This window comes from Melanerpes formicivorus, unplaced genomic scaffold (assembly GCF_026170545.1).
Source record: "Melanerpes formicivorus ecotype bairdi unplaced genomic scaffold, bMelFor1.0.p_v2 SCAF_10, whole genome shotgun sequence".
Classification (NCBI taxonomy): Eukaryota; Metazoa; Chordata; class Aves; order Piciformes; family Picidae; genus Melanerpes; species Melanerpes formicivorus.
Genome location: NW_027142362.1, coordinates 6,833,863 through 6,852,276, shown reverse-complemented (window position 1 = coordinate 6,852,276; position 18,414 = coordinate 6,833,863). Strand labels below are relative to the sequence as shown.

Here is an 18,414-nt window from a genome sequence, read left to right as displayed (position 1 = left end):
GGAAGAAGCTGAGATAACTGTAAGAAGATCCTGCTTGAAGCCACATCTCCAGCAGTTGCAGCGGTGACATCAGATAGGCAGGTTTGGTATTCAAGCGCTGAGCCCTAGCACAATAAATGCCCTGCTGGCGTGTGTTTAATTGAATTTCACACCAGTCCAGACATGCAAAGCAGGGGGAGCAGGGACAGGAATGTTAAATACAGACTAACCAGCTTCTAAATATAACTTCTTGGGTGCATGTTTTTCACTTGCTGCTTTTGCTGACTTGACTGGTTTGGAGATAAGAGGAGAGATGGAAAGCAATTCCTTTCCAGCACAGAAGTGGATTTTGAATAATAGCTCCTTTAACAGAGCTTTGAGAAACAACCCCCCCCCTCAAGGCCTCCAGAAATTCAAGCTCCCCACATGGCAGTGGGGCTGTGCTCCTGAAACTGCTCTGAGAGACAGAACCTGGCACAGGAGCCCTCAAGTGCTGCAAATGCCTGCTGGGAACCTGCACTCCAGCCCCAGGTACTTCCTATGTGGCTGGGAGCACCATGTTCAGCATTTACAGACACGTGGCACCTCCAGGGAGCCACTGGGGCATGGTTAGTGATGGGCATGAACAAACCTCAACAAAGGCTGCTCCGTGGTGAGTGAGTTCACATGGGAACGAGAACGTCTCGCTCAGCAGAGCTACAAATGTGAGGTTAGGCTGCTGCTCGCAGCCAGCACACAGAGCCTGCCCAGAGAGCAGCCATAACATCTGACACCCTGAGCACTGATCATGGGCAAACCCAAACCAGGGGTTTGCAAGCCACCACTGAAGTGGTTTGATACTAAAAAGGCAGCACTGTGCTTTGGACGTGGCAGGATCGTGTCTGCTGCTTCATCATCAAAGCCAATGCCTGTGGCTGCCTGACTGCCAACAAACCCAGGGGGCACTGATTCATCATCTCCTCTTCTGGGCTTGGTCTTGATGCATCCCTCACAGACTGACATTGCCATGCCAGTGAGCCAGGCTTGCAGTGACACAGATTATGTGTCCCCACAAGAGGTCTGTGTGATGGACAAACACCCTGTATTTGTCACATCAGGGACTCCAGCTAGCAAAATATACAATCCCAAGGACTGTTTCCTTAATGTGTGGCCTTGCCTGGTAGAAGTCTTGATGAGGTAAAAATAGGAGCACATTCCCATGCTTCTTACTCAAGATAGTGAGTATTAAAGTCCCTGGTTAGGACACAGTTATCCTTGAAACAAAGGACACATAAAAGCAAACATAGATGATCCTCTGAGCAAGGGCACGCTCATGTCAACAGAATAATGCAAAGCAGAGTCTCTGCAAGCTGTACAAAGCACCAGAAAAAGCTCCCATACTTGAACCTGGCCATAAAACCTGACTCTCAGGTCTTACCAAACCCAGGAAGGGTGGAAATTCAAAACTATTTCAGCTGCCACAGCTGTGGAAGAGTGCTCAGCTCTGATGAGTCTCTGAAAACCTCCCAGGTACAGCCAGGCATTCCTGAAGGCTTTGGCTCTACATGACACAAACTGCTAAATCTCTCTGGCAGAAGTGAAACAGGCACCTGGAGGTCTGGGTTTGGTGAAAATAACCTGGAGCTGTTATGATCCTGAATTATGGTGGTTGTTTTTCTTCTCTCTTTTGTTCTCTTTTGGGCTCTCTAAGATTAAGACCTTCTCCCTCGTGGTCTTTTAATGTTTCCTAAACAACAGTTCTTAAAGCAAGGGCTAAGCACAAGCTTTTTTGTCCAACCCACAGTGTGAGTGACAGTGAATCCTTCAGGGCATCCCTAAAAACCAGGGCAGCTCATCCCAGATGCCAACCCTGGCAGATTTAGCACTTTTGCCACACATTTGTCAGCACTGGTGGCAATGTCCCTCTTGCTTATATGTAATAACCCACAAATGTTCACACAGGCATCCTGTCAAATCCTCATTATTCTGAATTATCTTGATGGGGGTTGCTGTTGCCACCCTAAGCCACAAGCCTGTAGTGCCATGCAGCGCAGCCTGGGTGAGCTGCCCAGCTTCTTGAGTCATGCAGCACCACTTGGTGTCTTAGTGAATAAATATTCCTCAAATCCCTGATTTTTACATGGAAAAATATGCTTCAAGTAAAAGGACAAAATGGACAAAACTTTATAAGGAGTTCAGAGGTAACTAAGCCTGCTTTGGGGCACTTTCCTGCTTAGTCACTCATCCTGCTAGAGCCACTCATCCCTTTTCTCCCTCAAGCCTGTGCGCAGTGTGCCACAAAAAGTCAGCAACACACCTTCTGAATGTAAAGACCCTTGGGTTCACTCTGGTATGGTTCAGTGTGTGCTTAAACCATGCTGGATCAAAGCCTCTGCAGCTGGTTAGCTCCAAGGCTGTTCCCAGCAGCTCTTCCTGCTGCACAGGTGCCACAGGAGGGCTGATGTGCACTGAGGGCAGTGCATCACGCTGCCATTAACTGAGCACTGAGAGCTCTCTGCAAGCCCTCTGAATGTTTTCATCCAGGGGCAGACTCATTCTTTCCTAAGCCCACTCCTGTCCCACTCCATGCCCTCTTCCTGCAGCAGCTACTTGGCAGTCTGCTGACATGCTGCTGGAACTGTTAGGCTTTCCCTCTCCAACTTTCCAGGTTTTCCCACTCCTTAACCTGACATGTAAGGTCTTGCAGCTGGGATAGGAAGATTAGGCAGGTTTGGTAAACAAAGGGATCAGATCCTTACTTCAGTGAGGCCCAAAGTCGACCCTTTCTGAACCGCTACATAAACCTGAACGTGTTTCTATTAACTCTTGCTCTAGGCCAAGCCCAGAGGCAGAAGAGCTCTGAGGGGCTCTTAGAAAAGACTGTTTTCCTGCCTGTCCTTCCACAGGACTCAAGCACCAAGCTTGCCTTAAAACAGAGCCTCTGGCAAGTTTCAGCCAAAATTATGCCAACTTTGAAACAGAACCCCCAAAATCTCTAAAACTATCTGAATTTTAATAGCAGACTAACTTACAGCACCACGTGAGTGCTGACACAGCCTGTGAAGCTGTGAGATCTCTATGCATTTACATTTTTAACTTGAAGCCCTCTGCATGAACTAGACCACAGTAAACTTCATTTCTCCCTAGAATTTGCAACCCAGTAAGCAGGATTTCAGCTATCTTGCTTCTAATCATGGATTCACCAGCACATGGGATAATTGGGGTAATTATGCCAGGCACAAATGGTTTTATCATGCTTTATCAAGAGCATATAGGAGCACAAAAGAGCGTTTCATCTTTTTTGTTCCAATGTGAAACTTATCAGCATTAGTTGTAACTTCATACAGAGCAACCAAGATGCAGATAAGACTGGTTTCCCAGGGAAAATAGACAAACTACTTGAGCTTTCCTACTATCCACTTCTATCATAACACCACAGCCCTTCCTTCCTTCCTTCCTCCTCCCTCCCTCTGCCCTGTACTGTCTTCCCTCCCCAGACCTTGTGAAGCTAAAACATCAAACAGTTTTCATCTGTTCCCACAGAGAAAATAATCTAGGCACAAAAAATGACAAGGAGAAAAAAAAGCCTAAACCAAAGAGGCAAGGGGAGAAAAAAGTTCCCTTTGTGTGAGCAGCCATTTGACTGGGAGCAGGACCTGCAGGGCTGAGTCCTCCTGTAGCCTCCAGGAAAGGAGTGCACAGGAGCAGCACCTGGCTGCCCTCCCTCACTTTCTACACTGAGATTTCCAGAAGTCCACAGTTAGACAATTAAATCCTGCCAGATCCAGACGGCAAGTGAGTATTAAAGCTCCCAAGCTGTTTGGAGAAGATCAGCCTCTAATCAATCCACTGCTAGCAAGGAAAGAACACAGCTAGGACATGAGCTAACTAATGTGTTTGACTTATTTGGCACAACACACCAAACCATGTCTATTAAAATATTATTAAACAATGACAGCATTAATTGTCAGTAAACCTTGGTATGCCAAGTGGCTGCCACACCAAACTGTCTGTCCAAAGCAGAGGTCTTCTATCTATTTTTAAACACAGAGACTCTTAAGCAGTTCAGACCTGACATTTAGGATTCATTAAAAAAATAATGGAAAGGGGGAAAAAATATATTAAAAGGGAAAAAAAAAAAGCATCATGGGTAGGAATGGTTTTATCATGTGTCCTTCAAAGGGCAGAGGTTTGGAATGCTCAGCTGGTAAACTGAATCTCTGAAGAGAATTAAGTCCTTCCCCTTACTGCAAATGACATCCCTGAGCCCCCACGTAGAAATGTATCTGTGTGGAAGTCTTTTCTTGGAAGGAGCCAATCAGTCTTGCCTGCCTCACCTAGCCAAAGGGAAGCAAACTTTGATGATGAACATCTTCTGCACAGCACAACCCCTTGGGCACGGGGGCAGCTCAGCTGGAGCCAGCTGTCCTGACATGCTTGCCCTCCATCAGTCCTTCCCCCCTCCCCTCTGGTGTTTGGTGAGCCCCAGGGACTAATGAAGCCTTATTTAACAGAGGTCTCACAGGTAATTAATTGCATCCCAGTAAGTTTCATCACAGTCAGCACCTGACCACAGGCCCATGGATCTGTAGATGCCTGCCAGTGCACAGATGTGTTTCAGTGCAAGTTCTTTGCCTCCTGCAGCGATGAGCACACCTGCAAACCCACCCTGCCAGTACTACTGCCCACCTGGCAGGGCAGGCAGAGTGCAGGCAGGGCTGTGCTGGCTGCAGAAAGCTGCAGGCATGCTGGAGGGGAGGAGGCATTGAGATCATGACTCATTAGTGGTCCTTACTCTGGCTAACTGCATGGCATGGCACAGGCCAACGGATGAGGTCACACCATGGCTGGGCACGGAGCAGCTCAGGGATATTCTGGTTCCTACAGACAGAGGACATCTCAGCCTTGCTCAGGTTTTATGTCATCTAGACTGAACTCAGAATCAAGGAAGATTCTTTTTTTCCCCTCTTTGTTTCTTTTTCTTTTTGTAGTGTGACTGTGCTTTGGTGACAAGAAAGCTGGCTGAGAATTGTGTTGCTGAACCAGATTTTGCCTTGATTTATATAATCAGTGAAATCCCACTGACGTCAATGGAGCTGCCTGGATGGAAGGGCAGACTTTGGCCTTGGTGCTCATGTAATTTGTGGTAATAAAAGGAATGTCCTAATTCTCCTAAAGAGTAATCAGAGACCAAGAGCATAATTGCTTTAACAAGTGTTTCCACTGCTTCTTTCTTTGAAATTCACATGAACCTTTTGTGCTCTTTAACCCTCTGTTTATTTCCTTCAACCGACCTGGTTGCCAATTTGGTAGAAAACAAATGTGGTTACATGAATTTCACAGACTCATTCGATTATGGGAAGCCTAAGAGAAACATTCCTATGTCGTCTTTATTGTTACTGACCCTTTTCCAAGATCATCTTCACGATGGGACTTGTATCATAATAGTCTGGTACAGTTTTTCCAATGGCTCAAGAAAGTTGCTCAAGAGAAATATTCTACTTGGAAATGTCTCCTCTATGCAAGTTCTACTCATTTTAAGTCATAAGACCATGATACATTCGAACTGTGAATAACATTTTTCTTGGCTTGATGAATATCTCTCTTTTGAGTCACCCAACAATGAATGGCTGGAGCTCTGTGGGGAGGCAGCTGCCAAAGGAAGTGTGTTTGTACCTTCCAGAAGATGTTGCATCAGGGATCATGGTGAAGCAGCTAATTTCAAAGAACTGAGCCAAGTCCCCAGTGCATTGGGTGTTCCAAGTGCCCTCACGGTTTCTCAGAATGATCTTACTGTAAATGCAGACAAAACCTCTGCCTAGGACAACTACCAGAGTGTAAGGCAAAGATAATGTAACATGGATGGTTTGCCACCAGGCAGATGCTGTCTTTGAAACACAGCCTCAGGGAGGACATCCTTTTCTATTGTAAAATAACCATAGGATGGCTCAGGTTGGAAAGGACCTCGGAGATCATCTGCTCCAACCTCCACACCATGGGCAGGGACAATTCTCAACTAGACTCAGCTGCTCAAAGCTTCATCCAGCCTGGCCTTGAACACCCCCAGGCAGGAGGCAGCCACTTTTGGTTTTGTATATTCTAGAAATAAAAAAATCTTCCTCTGTTGACAGAAGAGGCAGCTCATGGCGTGTGCAGGCTTTGCTTATCAGTGTGCCATGGTGCAGCTCCCGAGGGGAAAGACACCCTGCAGACTCAAGTGGAGATGCAGAGCTCCCACTCTGGATTTCACTTTCATGCTCAGACTGGTACTGGTCAGGGCTCCCTCATGTTCATGCTACTTAATTTGACTTAGTAACTGAAGGCCACCTTACAATCATGGCACTACAATGTCCTCTGATCAAAAGCAATTTGTTCAGGTTTTGAGCTAGTCACCTTCAAGAGAAAAATGCTGTGGCTCTGCAAGCCTTCCTCCTCCCCTGCTCAGGCTAACTCAGGCAGGAAGCCATCAACTCCATCTCCCCCCCAGCACTGTGGCTCAGGTCAACTTGCTGGCCATGTGAGTCCAGAAACATTTGGCTCCTGCCTCACCTCTAAGCAGTGCAGAATATGAGAAGCAGTAGCTGCAGTGGCACAAAGCATTTCTTCTAAGCTGTACAGTTACAGTTCTTGCCAACCAAAAGTGCCTGGGGACCACAGCTGTGAGCCTACAGCCTTACAGTCTGTCCTGGGCTCCTCCTGCCTGAGCTCACTCTTCAGGTTGGCTGTGCTCAGATCCTGCTTACCAGCAAGCCAGACATTTGCAAACACAGTTATCTAAACCTGAACTTTTCCAATACAGGGCCCACAGCTGTCCCTGTTACATAATGACAATCGATAGCATGCTTGGGGACAGACCATGGAGTCAGCTATGCAAAGGGAAAGCAGAAAGGAATCAGAATCAAGTTTGATGGCTATCAAGCACTAAAGGCATAGGCTTCCCCAAAGCATCTAAGCACCAGCCATCAAATTCAGGTATCTTTCAGCTCTGCAGCTCTTCATGGAATGGCCTTGGCACATATCTCCTATGAGGACAGACTGAGAGAGTTAGAGCTCTTCAGTCTGGAGATGAGAAGGCTCCAAGGAGACCTTATTGTGACCTTCAGTATCTGAAGGGGGCCTACAAGAAAGCTGGGGAGGGACTTTTTAGGGTATCAGGGAGTGCTAGGACTAGGGGAAATGGAACAAAACCAGAAATGGTAGATTCAGATTGGATGTGAGAAAGAAGTTCTTCCCCATGAGGGTGGTGAGAGCCTGGCACAGGTTGCCCAGGGAGGTGGTGGAAGCCTCATCTCTGGTGGTTTTTAAGGTCAGGCTGGATGTGGCTCTGAGCAACCTGATCTAGTGTGAGGTGTCCCTGCCCAGGACAGAGGGGTTGGAACTGGATGATCCTTGAGGTCCCTTCCAACCCTAACACTTCTATGGTTCTAAATGACAGGTTTGGGAACTGCTATGCCAGAATGCCAAGGGGAACACTTTACCTGCTACCTTCACCTGGGTGGGTCTGCAGGCTTTGCACGGCAGTACTTGGAACTCCTCTGCCTGGTACATGGAGTAGTCAGTGCTTGCAACCACCAGCCTGTCTCCTGGCTCCCAGGAGCTCACGTCATCCACCAGATTCAGGACTGTGCTGTTGACGTTGGTGTCAATGGTTACCGTGAGCTTTGGTTTCACTGAAAAGATAAACAAAGGGTGGAGAATTCACCTAATCTTATCAGGATTTGTGTGTGTATGGCCTGGAACACCACTGAAAATGATGATTCTTCGTGCAACAGAAAGTAGTTAGCTCTTCCAAGCATGATTTTTACTGACTTCAGTTTGGGAAAGGAGCAATCAAGGAAGTGTTGTCCTCTAGCTGCAGGCAGGTGGATTTTCCACTAACCCCAGGACTAAATTTAAACGTAGCTCTTAGTGGCTCATTTTCACCACACCCACTTAGCAGCAGCACTTGTGGGTGCTGGGCACTGTTATTTGCAGCAGCCAAGTGGTCTTTAACATAATGACTGTTTTTTCCACCAAAACAAGGCTTCACCCTGCTTGTGCTGCCAGCTGAGTGCCGAAAAGCCCTACCGACCTGTCTGGGGACCGCAGTGCTGGAGCTAATACCTAACAAATAAAGCACTGCTTTCAAGATCTGTTGTCTTTGCACACTGATGTGTGATTGACTAATCCCAGCACATCCCAAAATGCTTTAGCACAAGACAAGGTATTCACAGGAAGGCCCTGGCCAAGGCTATGCCTGGTTTTGAGACCCCACCCTGCTGTCTCTGTCAGTGATCAGGAATTCGTCCTGAGATAAATCTCTGCCTTTTTATCTGTGTGCATGTCAGTAGCCCAGCTGAAGTCTCAGCCTGGGGAATTACTCAAGTTGTTCTTGCCCCAACCAAGAGGCAGCCATTAGAAGAAAGTATTTCTGCTTCTCCCTGGCCTGGCACCTACCAGATCTGCCACACAGGAACCGAACTCGGTAGTTCTGGCAGCCCTCGCCCGTCTGGTCCTTGCCGTGGCACAGAAACCTGTAATCATGGCCACCCTTGTAGAAAACCTCTGTTGTTAAATTAGCTCCATCAAGAGTCATTGCCTGGAATGAGAATAGAAATGCAACACTTTAAGGTGAAGGGATTTCACCACAGCTCTGCTGCCATCAGAAGAGGCACTTGCTTTGCTTTGGGTGATGTGCAACAGCTGATAGCAAACCATTGTGACTGTTCTGTGCTATCCAGTTGGCACTGCAGTGGGTGCTCAGATAGCTGTTCTGTCCTCAGCTGCACGAATTATTGCTATGTGCATGCCCTTCTCCCCTGTATTAAGACCACATAACTTTCTTAGGGAACTGTATTCTCAGCTTTGCTAACAGCTGCCTTGGTGCCCTCGATTTTCTTTGGCCACTGGTTTGAGGGCAGACACAAACACTGAACACTCATGTCTGCACCCAAATGAACTCATGGTTTCAAGCCTCTTCACTGAACTCATTTCATTGTTTGTGGCTAGGCTATGTCTGAACCTTGCAGAAGAAGAGGTGGGGGTCTTGTTTGCTCTTTGCATGGGTCAGGTCAATCTCCCTAAGGAAAATGCACAGCTACTGCCATTGCTCCAACTGGAACTAGCAGAGGTGGCCTTTTCTCACATGCAAGTACCAGCCTGTAAGGCTGCTTTGAGAAAAAAGGCTGTCTCATGCCAGAAAAGCAGCACGATGTATAGCCCCTCCTGTGTTCCTGCTGGAGCATGACCTCTCAGGGTGATGCTAAATTCCACAGTCCAGCTCTAGAGCCTGCAACTCTCTTGAGCCTTCCACAAAAACGTGATGCATTGCACTGGGCAGTCCAAACTTCACCTGCACTTCAGCAAGGCACCAGGAGGGAAGCCACCTCTCCACGATGGGGCTGAGCCTGGCTCTCTCACTCATACAGACCATCCTAATTAATGCACACACCCCACTGCCATGTGCAGGATTGGCACTGGCAGCTGAAACAATATGCCTCTGGCTGTGCCACGCTTCTCTTCTGATCAGCATCTCTCCAGGCTCCTTCTGTGTAGCACAGCTGGAGCAGGCCAGCTGCTCTAAATCGATGTGATGTTATGAAAGCAGTGAGCAACACCAGGCTACACTGCCTGAGGAGGTGCCCTAAGATCTGCAGGATAAACTGAAAAATGTTGTTTCCCCTCTAAAATGCATGGGGGGAAAGCAACTGTCATTTAAGAGAAGAGAGGAAAGGTTTTCCTGGAAGAGAAGAACATCCTTCTGTCTTCTCTTTCAACACACATGCTAGAAGGGGCTGGATCGTAACAAACACCTCACCTCCGTTTGGAGCTGAGCTGTTGCTTCTAATACAGCAGCAGAAATGGCTGTGGGTTTGCTAAGAAGAGCTGGCAGAAGATTATAGGGCAGGTTTTTCCTTTCTGTTCAAGAGAAGATCCTTCATAACATCTAGCCCTGGAAATTTTCACTCACACTGTCAGCATTCCCGGTCACTTCAATAGCCTCATTCTTGTGCAGAAGGACAACTCCACTGGCTCAGGGTACACAGCAACCTTGAGTTCAGCCTCACACAGGTATCAATATTCTATTGTCTTTTGCTAGCCAGTGCTTCTGCTGTGGTTGTTTTACCAGGTACACAGATAAAGTACAGGGGGAACATATGCAAAAAAACCTTTCCCTTTTGGCTGTTTTGGTTTTGTCCTTCAAGAGGCTTTTGCAGCCTCAGGAAATGTAAATGGTTTCTCCTCTGCATGCTGGCCTGTTGGCATAATTGTCATGCTTAGCCCCAAACAGAATTCAAACTTCATTCCATGGGGCAAAACCCAACTGACTTCAAGAAATGGCTGCAAGCTCACAGATATTCCTGATAAGCTACACCGGCTGGCAGCTTCAACATCTCATTACATCTTGTCTATAATTTTTTTAGGTAGGGTCCATTCCAGGACCATTTAAAAACTTTGACATTTTAATGTGTTTTTCCTTTCTAATCCTCCAACAGGGAACCACAGCTCCTGACAGCATCTGTGCTGTCCATGGCCCCAGCTGCATTTCTTTTCATGCCAGAAGCCAGAATTTACTGAAAGGAGCTCAACTCCATACATTTTGTCTCAGGATGCTACAAAACTGTACACCTGATCTCGTGGGTTATGCATTGCAGTAGGAAAATCATCAGGGCCTTTTGTTTAGAAAGAAAACTTCCTGATGGAGGCTCAGTGTCAGCCCAGAGAGGACTTGCAGCTCTGAAGTGGGTGGTGAGGTAGCCTACCTGGATGTCAATGGGGTGCCTACAGATCTTATCAGGATGAGCAGCTTTGAAGGCAGAAAGCTTCTCCATGTCCTTAGGTCTCGCTTTGTCAGGCTTCTCAAACCATTCTGTCCATCCTACATCTGGAGACAAGTGCAAACAAGAATAAGCCTTTGAAAGTCAGGCGTAATGAAGGCAGCAGAAATGCAGAAAGCAGGAGCTGATCTCAGCTATCATTCACAGGTTTCTTCAGTGATGATTTGCTTCCTGCCTCTTCCTGCCAAGTCTGTCAGCCACTTTTAATGAAACTGTGAAATGTCACCAGCCAAGGCAGGGCTGAGTTATTAAAAGCTGCATAATTGGAGTGCCCTGAATGAGCATTATCAACAGGCATGGGCTGTGGATCTGTGTCCTCCTTAGCTGCCTCCTCTGATCTTCAGATCAGGTTACGGCCAGTTCCCGTGTGTTGTCTGAAACATGGACATGATGACTATGCAGTCAAAAGGAGTCAGAGGCTGTGTGTGATCTCTTAGATCACCAGAGATGGAATTTCATACCCAGTGCAGGAAAGGAAAAAGGCTCCCAGTTATTCAGAGAGACCTGGAAACAACTAGGGAAAGAATCTCTGCGTGTTCCTTACTTGGGTTAGTGGTGATGTAAATAGCAGCTAGCGAGGCCACTCTCCCCAAATGGAAAAGTATTGTCACAAAAAGGATGGTTCGCCCTATTTGTCAGCTGTCTGCCACCAAGCCAAATGACACACAGGCCTCTTACCTTGAACCCACTCACTAGTTGAAGAGACATTAAAGTGTTCTCCATTCTCAGCTTTAAACAGTTTGAATACTTTGGCCACAGCTGATCCTCCGTGGCCTGTGAAAAACCAAACATTGATAAAGTCAGTGAATGCAGTTCACAGTATCACAGCTCTAATGTACTCTAATGAGGTTGGAAGGGACCTCCAGAGATCATCAAATCCAACCCCCCCTGCCAAAGCAGGATCACGCAGGAACACATCCAGCTGGGTTTTGAAAGTCTCCAGAGAAGGAGACTCCACAACCTCTCTGGGCAGCCTGCTCCAGTGCTGTCACCCTCACTATAAAGAGGTTTCTCCTTATGGTGAGATGAAACCTTCTATGTTCAAGCTTGTAGCTGTTGTTTCTTGTCTTATTAGTGTGCACCACTGAAAAGAGCTTGGCTCCCTCCACTTGACACAAACCCCTCAGATATTTATAGACATTGATGAGATCCCCTCTCAGTTGGTACTGGTCCATGTGTGTGTGTTTGCATGTCTGCTAAAACCAGCCCTGCACAGCTTCCAGAAAAATGTACTGATCTTGGAATGAGGCTTCAGGCACTTTTATGACTGCTTGGACAATCAGGAGGGAAAATCTTCAGAACCCAAGGAAGGAGAAAACTCCCGGTGCTGTGTAATGCATTCTCATTTGACAGTGCCATGTTGTTAGCGGCTCTTGAAAAATGGCATGAAAAGACTCAGGCTCAAAAGCCTTCAGCTTGCAAGAAAATGGTTTTGCAGGAGTATTTGAGGCTACCAATGCAGAATACACTGATTACAGTTTCAGCTGGTGTGGACAGAGTTTGTTCCATAACTTTGTGTCTAAGACAGGCAATATCAGAGCTCGTGGAGTTCCATGGATTTACACTGGTGCAGGTCTCTCACCAGTTGTCTCAGGGTTTGGATAACCTAGAGGTTATATTCCACTCAGCTTCTTCAGGGAAGAAGTAATATCTAGAGAGAGAACCCAATTAAATACATCTAACCATCTGCTGCTCAAAGCTCCAATGTGATGCAGTGTCAGCTGAAAACACCTCTGACCGAGTTAATCTCAGCTGTAACTCCAATAGCTTCCAGAGATAAAGTCAAGCCAGCATTTTGTGCATGGATTACCTTGATATTCAATGTGGTCTTCCACAGAAGAGGAGGGGTTTCCTTTAACAGTAATAAAACTCCAGGGGTGCCTGGAAAATGAAAATGAGGAATGCTTATGTCCTGTATGAGATGGCTATTCTGTACAGCCTGATCAGTCTGATCAGTGTGGCAGGCACCTCAGCTAAAATCAGAAATAACCACTCTGTAGTGCTTCAGTAAATACATGACAAGAGAAGGAAATCCAGAGACAAATCCCCACTCAAGACACTTCTATTTCTCTTTTAAATGAGTGTTTAAAGAGGTTTGTGGGTCAGAGCCAAGGAGCACTGGCAGCTCCTGGGGGAGCCTGAAACTTTGGCTTTTGGATGTGAGTGTGCACATGCACCAAAGGACGTGGAAAGCAACCACTCCTCCTTAGACAAATCCACCCTGCTGACACCTCCTGTGTCACAACCGTCTTTGGAGTGACCCAGGAGAATTCCTAATGACAGATTGGATAGCAATGGACAATAACAAATCCTAGGTAGTCTCTGCATGCCCAGGTTCTTCAGTGTGAACACTGAACAGGGATAAAGGTTTCTGAGCCCAAACTGTTCAAATCTGATCCCACATTGGAGGCAAGTTCATTATGGCCTGATGGTTAATGGGTTGAGTACATTCAATATCTATCAGCAACACTGGAGAAGGACCCCATGAATGAGTAAGTGATGGAGGCAGACTGAAGTGCCTCCCAACCTTGAAGCTGAATAGGATTAGCAGGGCTCAGGAGGGAGTTTGATCTCCAGAATAGAATTCCAGGCATATCTGCCCTTAATGACTAACAGAACAATGAAATATGCTTTTAGGGTGATGGGCAGACCATCACCTGAAGTCAGCAAACAGTGCCATAGCTTAAGCCATGTCTGTAGATATAAATACCCAGGGATTTCAGCTGCATCAGGATTCACCCTTGAGCCTTGCAGGTCACCACATGTTTGCTATCTGCTGATGTTAAGTTGGTTCTCAAGCACTCTAGGAGCTCCCAAGCAAGCACAAGCAGACACTGACAGCCTCTGAAACTCACACACATCACCGCTGCCTGGGCTGAGCTGTGCAGGGGCTCACAGCATAGGCTTTGGGGGTGGCAGCAGAGGAGCTGGGTGAGCATTAGTGCACGCCATGCCATACCCAGGCCCTATGTACACACTGGACACGGCTTCCTCAGCGGGAGGCCAGTCCCACTGGCGTGTCCTCAGCCCCAGCACAGGCTGGGCTCAGTGGGAGCTGCCAGCACAACTGCCTGGGGAGCCTGCCAGGGAGCCAGATGCTCCTGCTGGAAAACTTGCCTGGGTGCCAACTGCTGAAGGCACTGCTGGGCTGTGATCTCCATCCAGGCAGAGAAGGGGATGGGGGCAGGAAGGACACTTTATCACTCAGCAGGCAAGATAGACTTTGAGTTTTTGGTCACTAAATTCAAAGCAAATGACAAAAAAAGAGATGATGGACCAAAACTAATTGCAAAAATAACCTCAAGAATAAGCAGCCAATTCTGCAGCTCGAGGCTTGACCCCATTTAATATGTTAAAGTATTTGTTTCTCCCAGTTATTTTACTCTCTAAAAATAGTGTTCAAGTCAGCCAAGCCTGACACATAAGGATACATGCAATCTGTTTAGGCTATACGAAATGAAGGGACCGGTAAGTCCAGAGCCAAACCAGTGATATTTGGGTGGAATTCCAAAGAGAATAACTATGTCATCAAGTGCAGAAAGGTTTTCTTTTCATTTATTAGTAGGAGAGGGGAAAAAAAAATAAAAGCTCTCACTTAAAGACTAAGCTCCCTTCTCAAAAGGCCAACAATAGGGGAGGAATGCAAGACTTTCCACTCAATCCTAACCTTCTGGACTCAGCAAACAGGCAACTGAAAGAGATGCCAGGAGCACAGAAATGTTCATAGTATCATTCAGGGTTGGAAGGGACCACAAGGATCACCTAGTTCCAACCCCCCTGCCATGGGCAGGGACACCCCACACTAGATCAGGCTGGACAGAGCCTCATCCAGCCTGCTCTTAAACACCTCCAGGGACAGGGCCTTGACCACCTCCCTGGACAACCCATTCCAGGGCTTCACCACTCTTATGGTGAAGAACCTCCTCCTCACATCCAGCCTGAATCTCCCCACCTCCAGCTTCATTCCATTCCCCCTAGTCCTATCACTACCTGACTTGGGTAAATGAGCATTGCTCATCAGCTCTGCTGCAGCAAGGGCAGCTGCACAGCTTCTCTGTCTGGTTGAATATGGAGCAGCTGGAGACAGTCAGGAGTTTGTCCATGTCAACCCACCGTGGGGAGAGCAAACCCTTGGGCATGATGGAAAGAAAAATCTCTCCTCCATCAGAGCCTCCCTCTGCCACACAGGTGAAAGCCCAGACCTGTGTGTGTCTTTTGCTCATTATGAAGACATTTTATGCAAGATCTCCCCAAACCCTTCCAAACTAGGTCTGTACCTGCCGGGTGTGTCCTTGGGCACGGCTACAGTTGTGTCTGATCCAGGGATTCTAAGGCTTGTTACACTGGAGCCAAGCACAACTTCATAGAATCATCGAATCAATAAGGGTGGAAAAGACCTCAGAGATCATTAAGTCTCAACCTGTCACCCAACACCTTCATGTTGCATAAGGATAAAAGCTTGGAGACGCCTGACAAAGCTGCTGCCTCCCACTCTGCCCTTTAACTGCCTCTGTGAAGCTGCTCCCAGCCATCCAGGCAGTGGGGCTTTTCTGAGAGGTGATGACCTTAAATGCTGAGAACATTCCTAAAAACACCCCAAAATGCAGGTATTTCCCACAGCCCCGTGCTGGTGGGAGACAATATTCACCAACTACTGCCACTTCATGGTACCCACAGTGTCCCTTTTACTGTAACTAATAACTTTATAAATGCATTTATAAATGAAATATTGTGAGATTTCAGAGAAGAGCACAGGAAGGATTAGCTTTGTGACTGCAAACAATGGCAGTGGTTGAAGTCACACTTCATGGATGAATTTCTGTGGTATTTCCATTAAAAGCACTTATGGCAAAGATGAGAAACTAGCATTGAACCACCACAGCAGCCTAAAAACATTAAGTACAATTTACTTTTGTAAACATATGCAAAACCCATCAAACCCTTCCTGTTGCACAACTGGAAAAAGAAGCAGAATGCTCAAAACTCTTTTTCTGTTTCCCTAGTTTCAGTCTTTGAAAAGAAACCCAGCAGGCTACTGAGGTTGAATGTGGGGCCCGGGGTATTGAGAGCAAGCTCTGGGCTGATGGAGACAGCCTGGGTTTGGAGACTGTTTCTGCAGCCTTGGTTGATTCCTTCAAATGCATTGCCTGGTGCACAGAAGACTCTCATATTTGACACAACCTTTTCATCATAGAATGGCTCAGGCTGAAAGGAACCTCAGACATCACCTACTCCAACATCCCCACCATGGGCAGGGACACCTCTCAACTAGATTCAGCTGCTCAATGCTTCATCCAGCCTGGCCTTGAACACCCTCAGGGAGGAGCCATCCACATCCTCCCTGGGCAGCCTATTCCAGAGTCTCACCACCCTCCTACTGAAGAACTTCTTCCTCACATCCAGTCTAACCCTGTTCTCCCTCAGCTTCAAAACATTCCCCCTTGCCCTGTATCTAGACACCCTGATGGGAAGTCCCTCTCCAGCCATGTTAGTATCCCACCCCACATCTTACTCCATCTGCATGCATCCAGCTGACACTTGCCTGTTCCCACAGACTACTGCATTGAATCACTTCTTACAACACATTTCTTTTCTCTCTGTGTGTGTGTGTTCTGTAGAGGCTCTCCTGGTGCCTCTTCAAAAAAAGCCTCCATAAATTCAGATAAACACAAAAAATATAATGGCTGCAGTTGGGTAAATAGCAAATATTTTCAGCAGGGCATGTGCCAACATAGACACTGCATTGGCCACAGAAATATTTACAGTCCACAGCAGAAAGTCATGATTGCTAAGTTCTTTGCTGCACAAGCTCCTGAGTACCTCGTGGAGAAGCTGCAGAGTGCAGTGTCTGTGTCAAATTGGATTGAGCCAGGGCCACACAGCTATTGCTGGGCCCTCCTCAGTGCTCAGCCCATTGGATCCACTCTGTGTGTGGAGATGTGCTGCTTAAATCTTTGGGGGGATGGCTTTGAAATAAATAGGAATAAATAACCTGTGGGAACAGTGTCTTGGGAAACCATCTTTTTCTAATGTGAAGCATGTGCCATTCCTCAATCTGCTAATAAAAATACCCAATATAGGCACTGACTGCATCTGAAACTATCTAATTAGCTGCTGAAACTTCACATGGAGAAGTTTCCCCTTTTTTTTCCCTCTTTTCCCATGTGAAAGAGCTTTGTGCCTTTGAAAGAGCGGAATTATTTGGGCATCTCAGAAGCATAATAAAGCCTCTGTGCTGGGAGAACTGGCAGGGCTGGCACATACCTAAAGCCAAGGTGGAGGAAATGCTTGCTGCCCAGTTTGGTCATTGCTTTCCTGGCCGAGTCATCCAGATTTCTAGATCCTTCATCGTTGACTGCAACCGACAGGATCATGCCGCTGGCAACTCTGCCCAAGTACTGGGCGAGGCGCGTGCTCTCCTCCTTTGCTCGGTAGGTATCAAACCTAGAGGGAGAAAAACACCCCAAAAACATTGACTTCAGTGAGCATTGCAGCTGCAGGCCCTGAAAAGCCAGTGCTGTGAAGAGATAACTCTTCTGTATTGTTTAATGATGTTCTGCCATTACAAAAGGAAGGAGTTGGGGCTGTACAGTCTGCAGAAGAGAAGGCTCCGAGGTGACCTAATTGTCGCCTTCCAGTATCTGAAGGGGGCCTACAGGAAGGCTGGGGAAGGACTTTTCAGGATCTCAGGTAGTGATAGGACTAGGGGGAATGGAATGAAGCTGGAGGTGGGGAGATTCAGGCTGGATGTGAGGAGGAGGTTCTTCCCCATGAGAGTGGTGAAACCCTGGAATGGGTTGTCCAGGGAGGTGGTCGAGGCCCCGTCCCTGGGGGTGTTTAAGAGCAGGCTGGATGAGGCTCTGTCCAGCCTGATCTAGTGTGGGGTGTCCCTGCCCATGGCAGGGGGGTTGGAACTAGATGATCCTTGTGGTCCCTTCCAACCCTGAATGAAACTATGAAACTATGAAAAGCACTTCTCTAGCAGGGTGTATCAGGGGGAGGGGGTGTGTGTGTATCTGTCAAGCCAGACTGGTTAAACTCCAGCTGACAGCACACTCATTCTTTGGTGATCTAGAAAGAACTGTGCATTTGAAGAGGATGCAAAAATATGTTTCTGAGCTTGCCCAGCTGCTGTCCCCAGCCTGTTCCCAAAGATGCTCACATCCAGCCTGCTGCAGTCACTCACCGATCAGAATGGACCACGGCCCCTGTCTTTGGGTCAATCACATGGACGATGACACCTCGATGGCCCCAGCTCCTTTCAAAGTAATATCCACCTTCTTCCATGCCACCAGGATGAAGAGTCTTGTTTAAGAAGGTCCAGGACAGCTTTTTCTTTCCATGGATCTCAAGGGTGCCACCCTTACTTACTCCCAGATACTTCTGCCCAAAGTAGGGATTGGGCTGGATGCCGTCATCCGCTCTGCAGCAGGGAGGGAGGAAAGGAACCAGTTTAGGATTTGCATCTGGCACTCAAGGAGCCTCTCTCCTTGTTCTGCTATGGTCCAAGGAGACAAGTGCCATGATTAGATGTTAGGAAGAATTTCTTCACCATATGGGTGATGAGGCATTGGACTGGGTTGCCCAGGGAGGTGGTAGTTAAGGCCAGGCAGGATGTGGGTCTGGGCAATCTGATCTA

At 47.3% G+C, this 18,414-nt stretch overlaps 1 protein-coding gene across 3 annotated transcripts in view; it reads right to left on the bottom strand.

Annotated features, from left to right (window-relative positions):
- Positions 1-18,414, bottom strand: part of CEMIP (cell migration inducing hyaluronidase 1) — a 122,262-nt gene that overhangs the window by 35,875 nt on the left and 67,973 nt on the right. For all 3 annotated transcript variants that reach the window (XM_068143448.1, XM_068143449.1, XM_068143447.1), the window contains 7 exons: positions 17,962-18,198; positions 17,040-17,219; positions 12,586-12,656; positions 11,454-11,549; positions 10,701-10,822; positions 8,395-8,536; positions 7,437-7,628 (listed from right to left, as the gene is read on the bottom strand). In XM_068143448.1, coding sequence (XP_067999549.1) covers positions 7,437-7,628; positions 8,395-8,536; positions 10,701-10,822; positions 11,454-11,549; positions 12,586-12,656; positions 17,040-17,219; positions 17,962-18,198 — 1,040 coding nt within the window. The remainder of the gene's footprint in view (positions 1-7,436; positions 7,629-8,394; positions 8,537-10,700; positions 10,823-11,453; positions 11,550-12,585; positions 12,657-17,039; positions 17,220-17,961; positions 18,199-18,414) is intronic.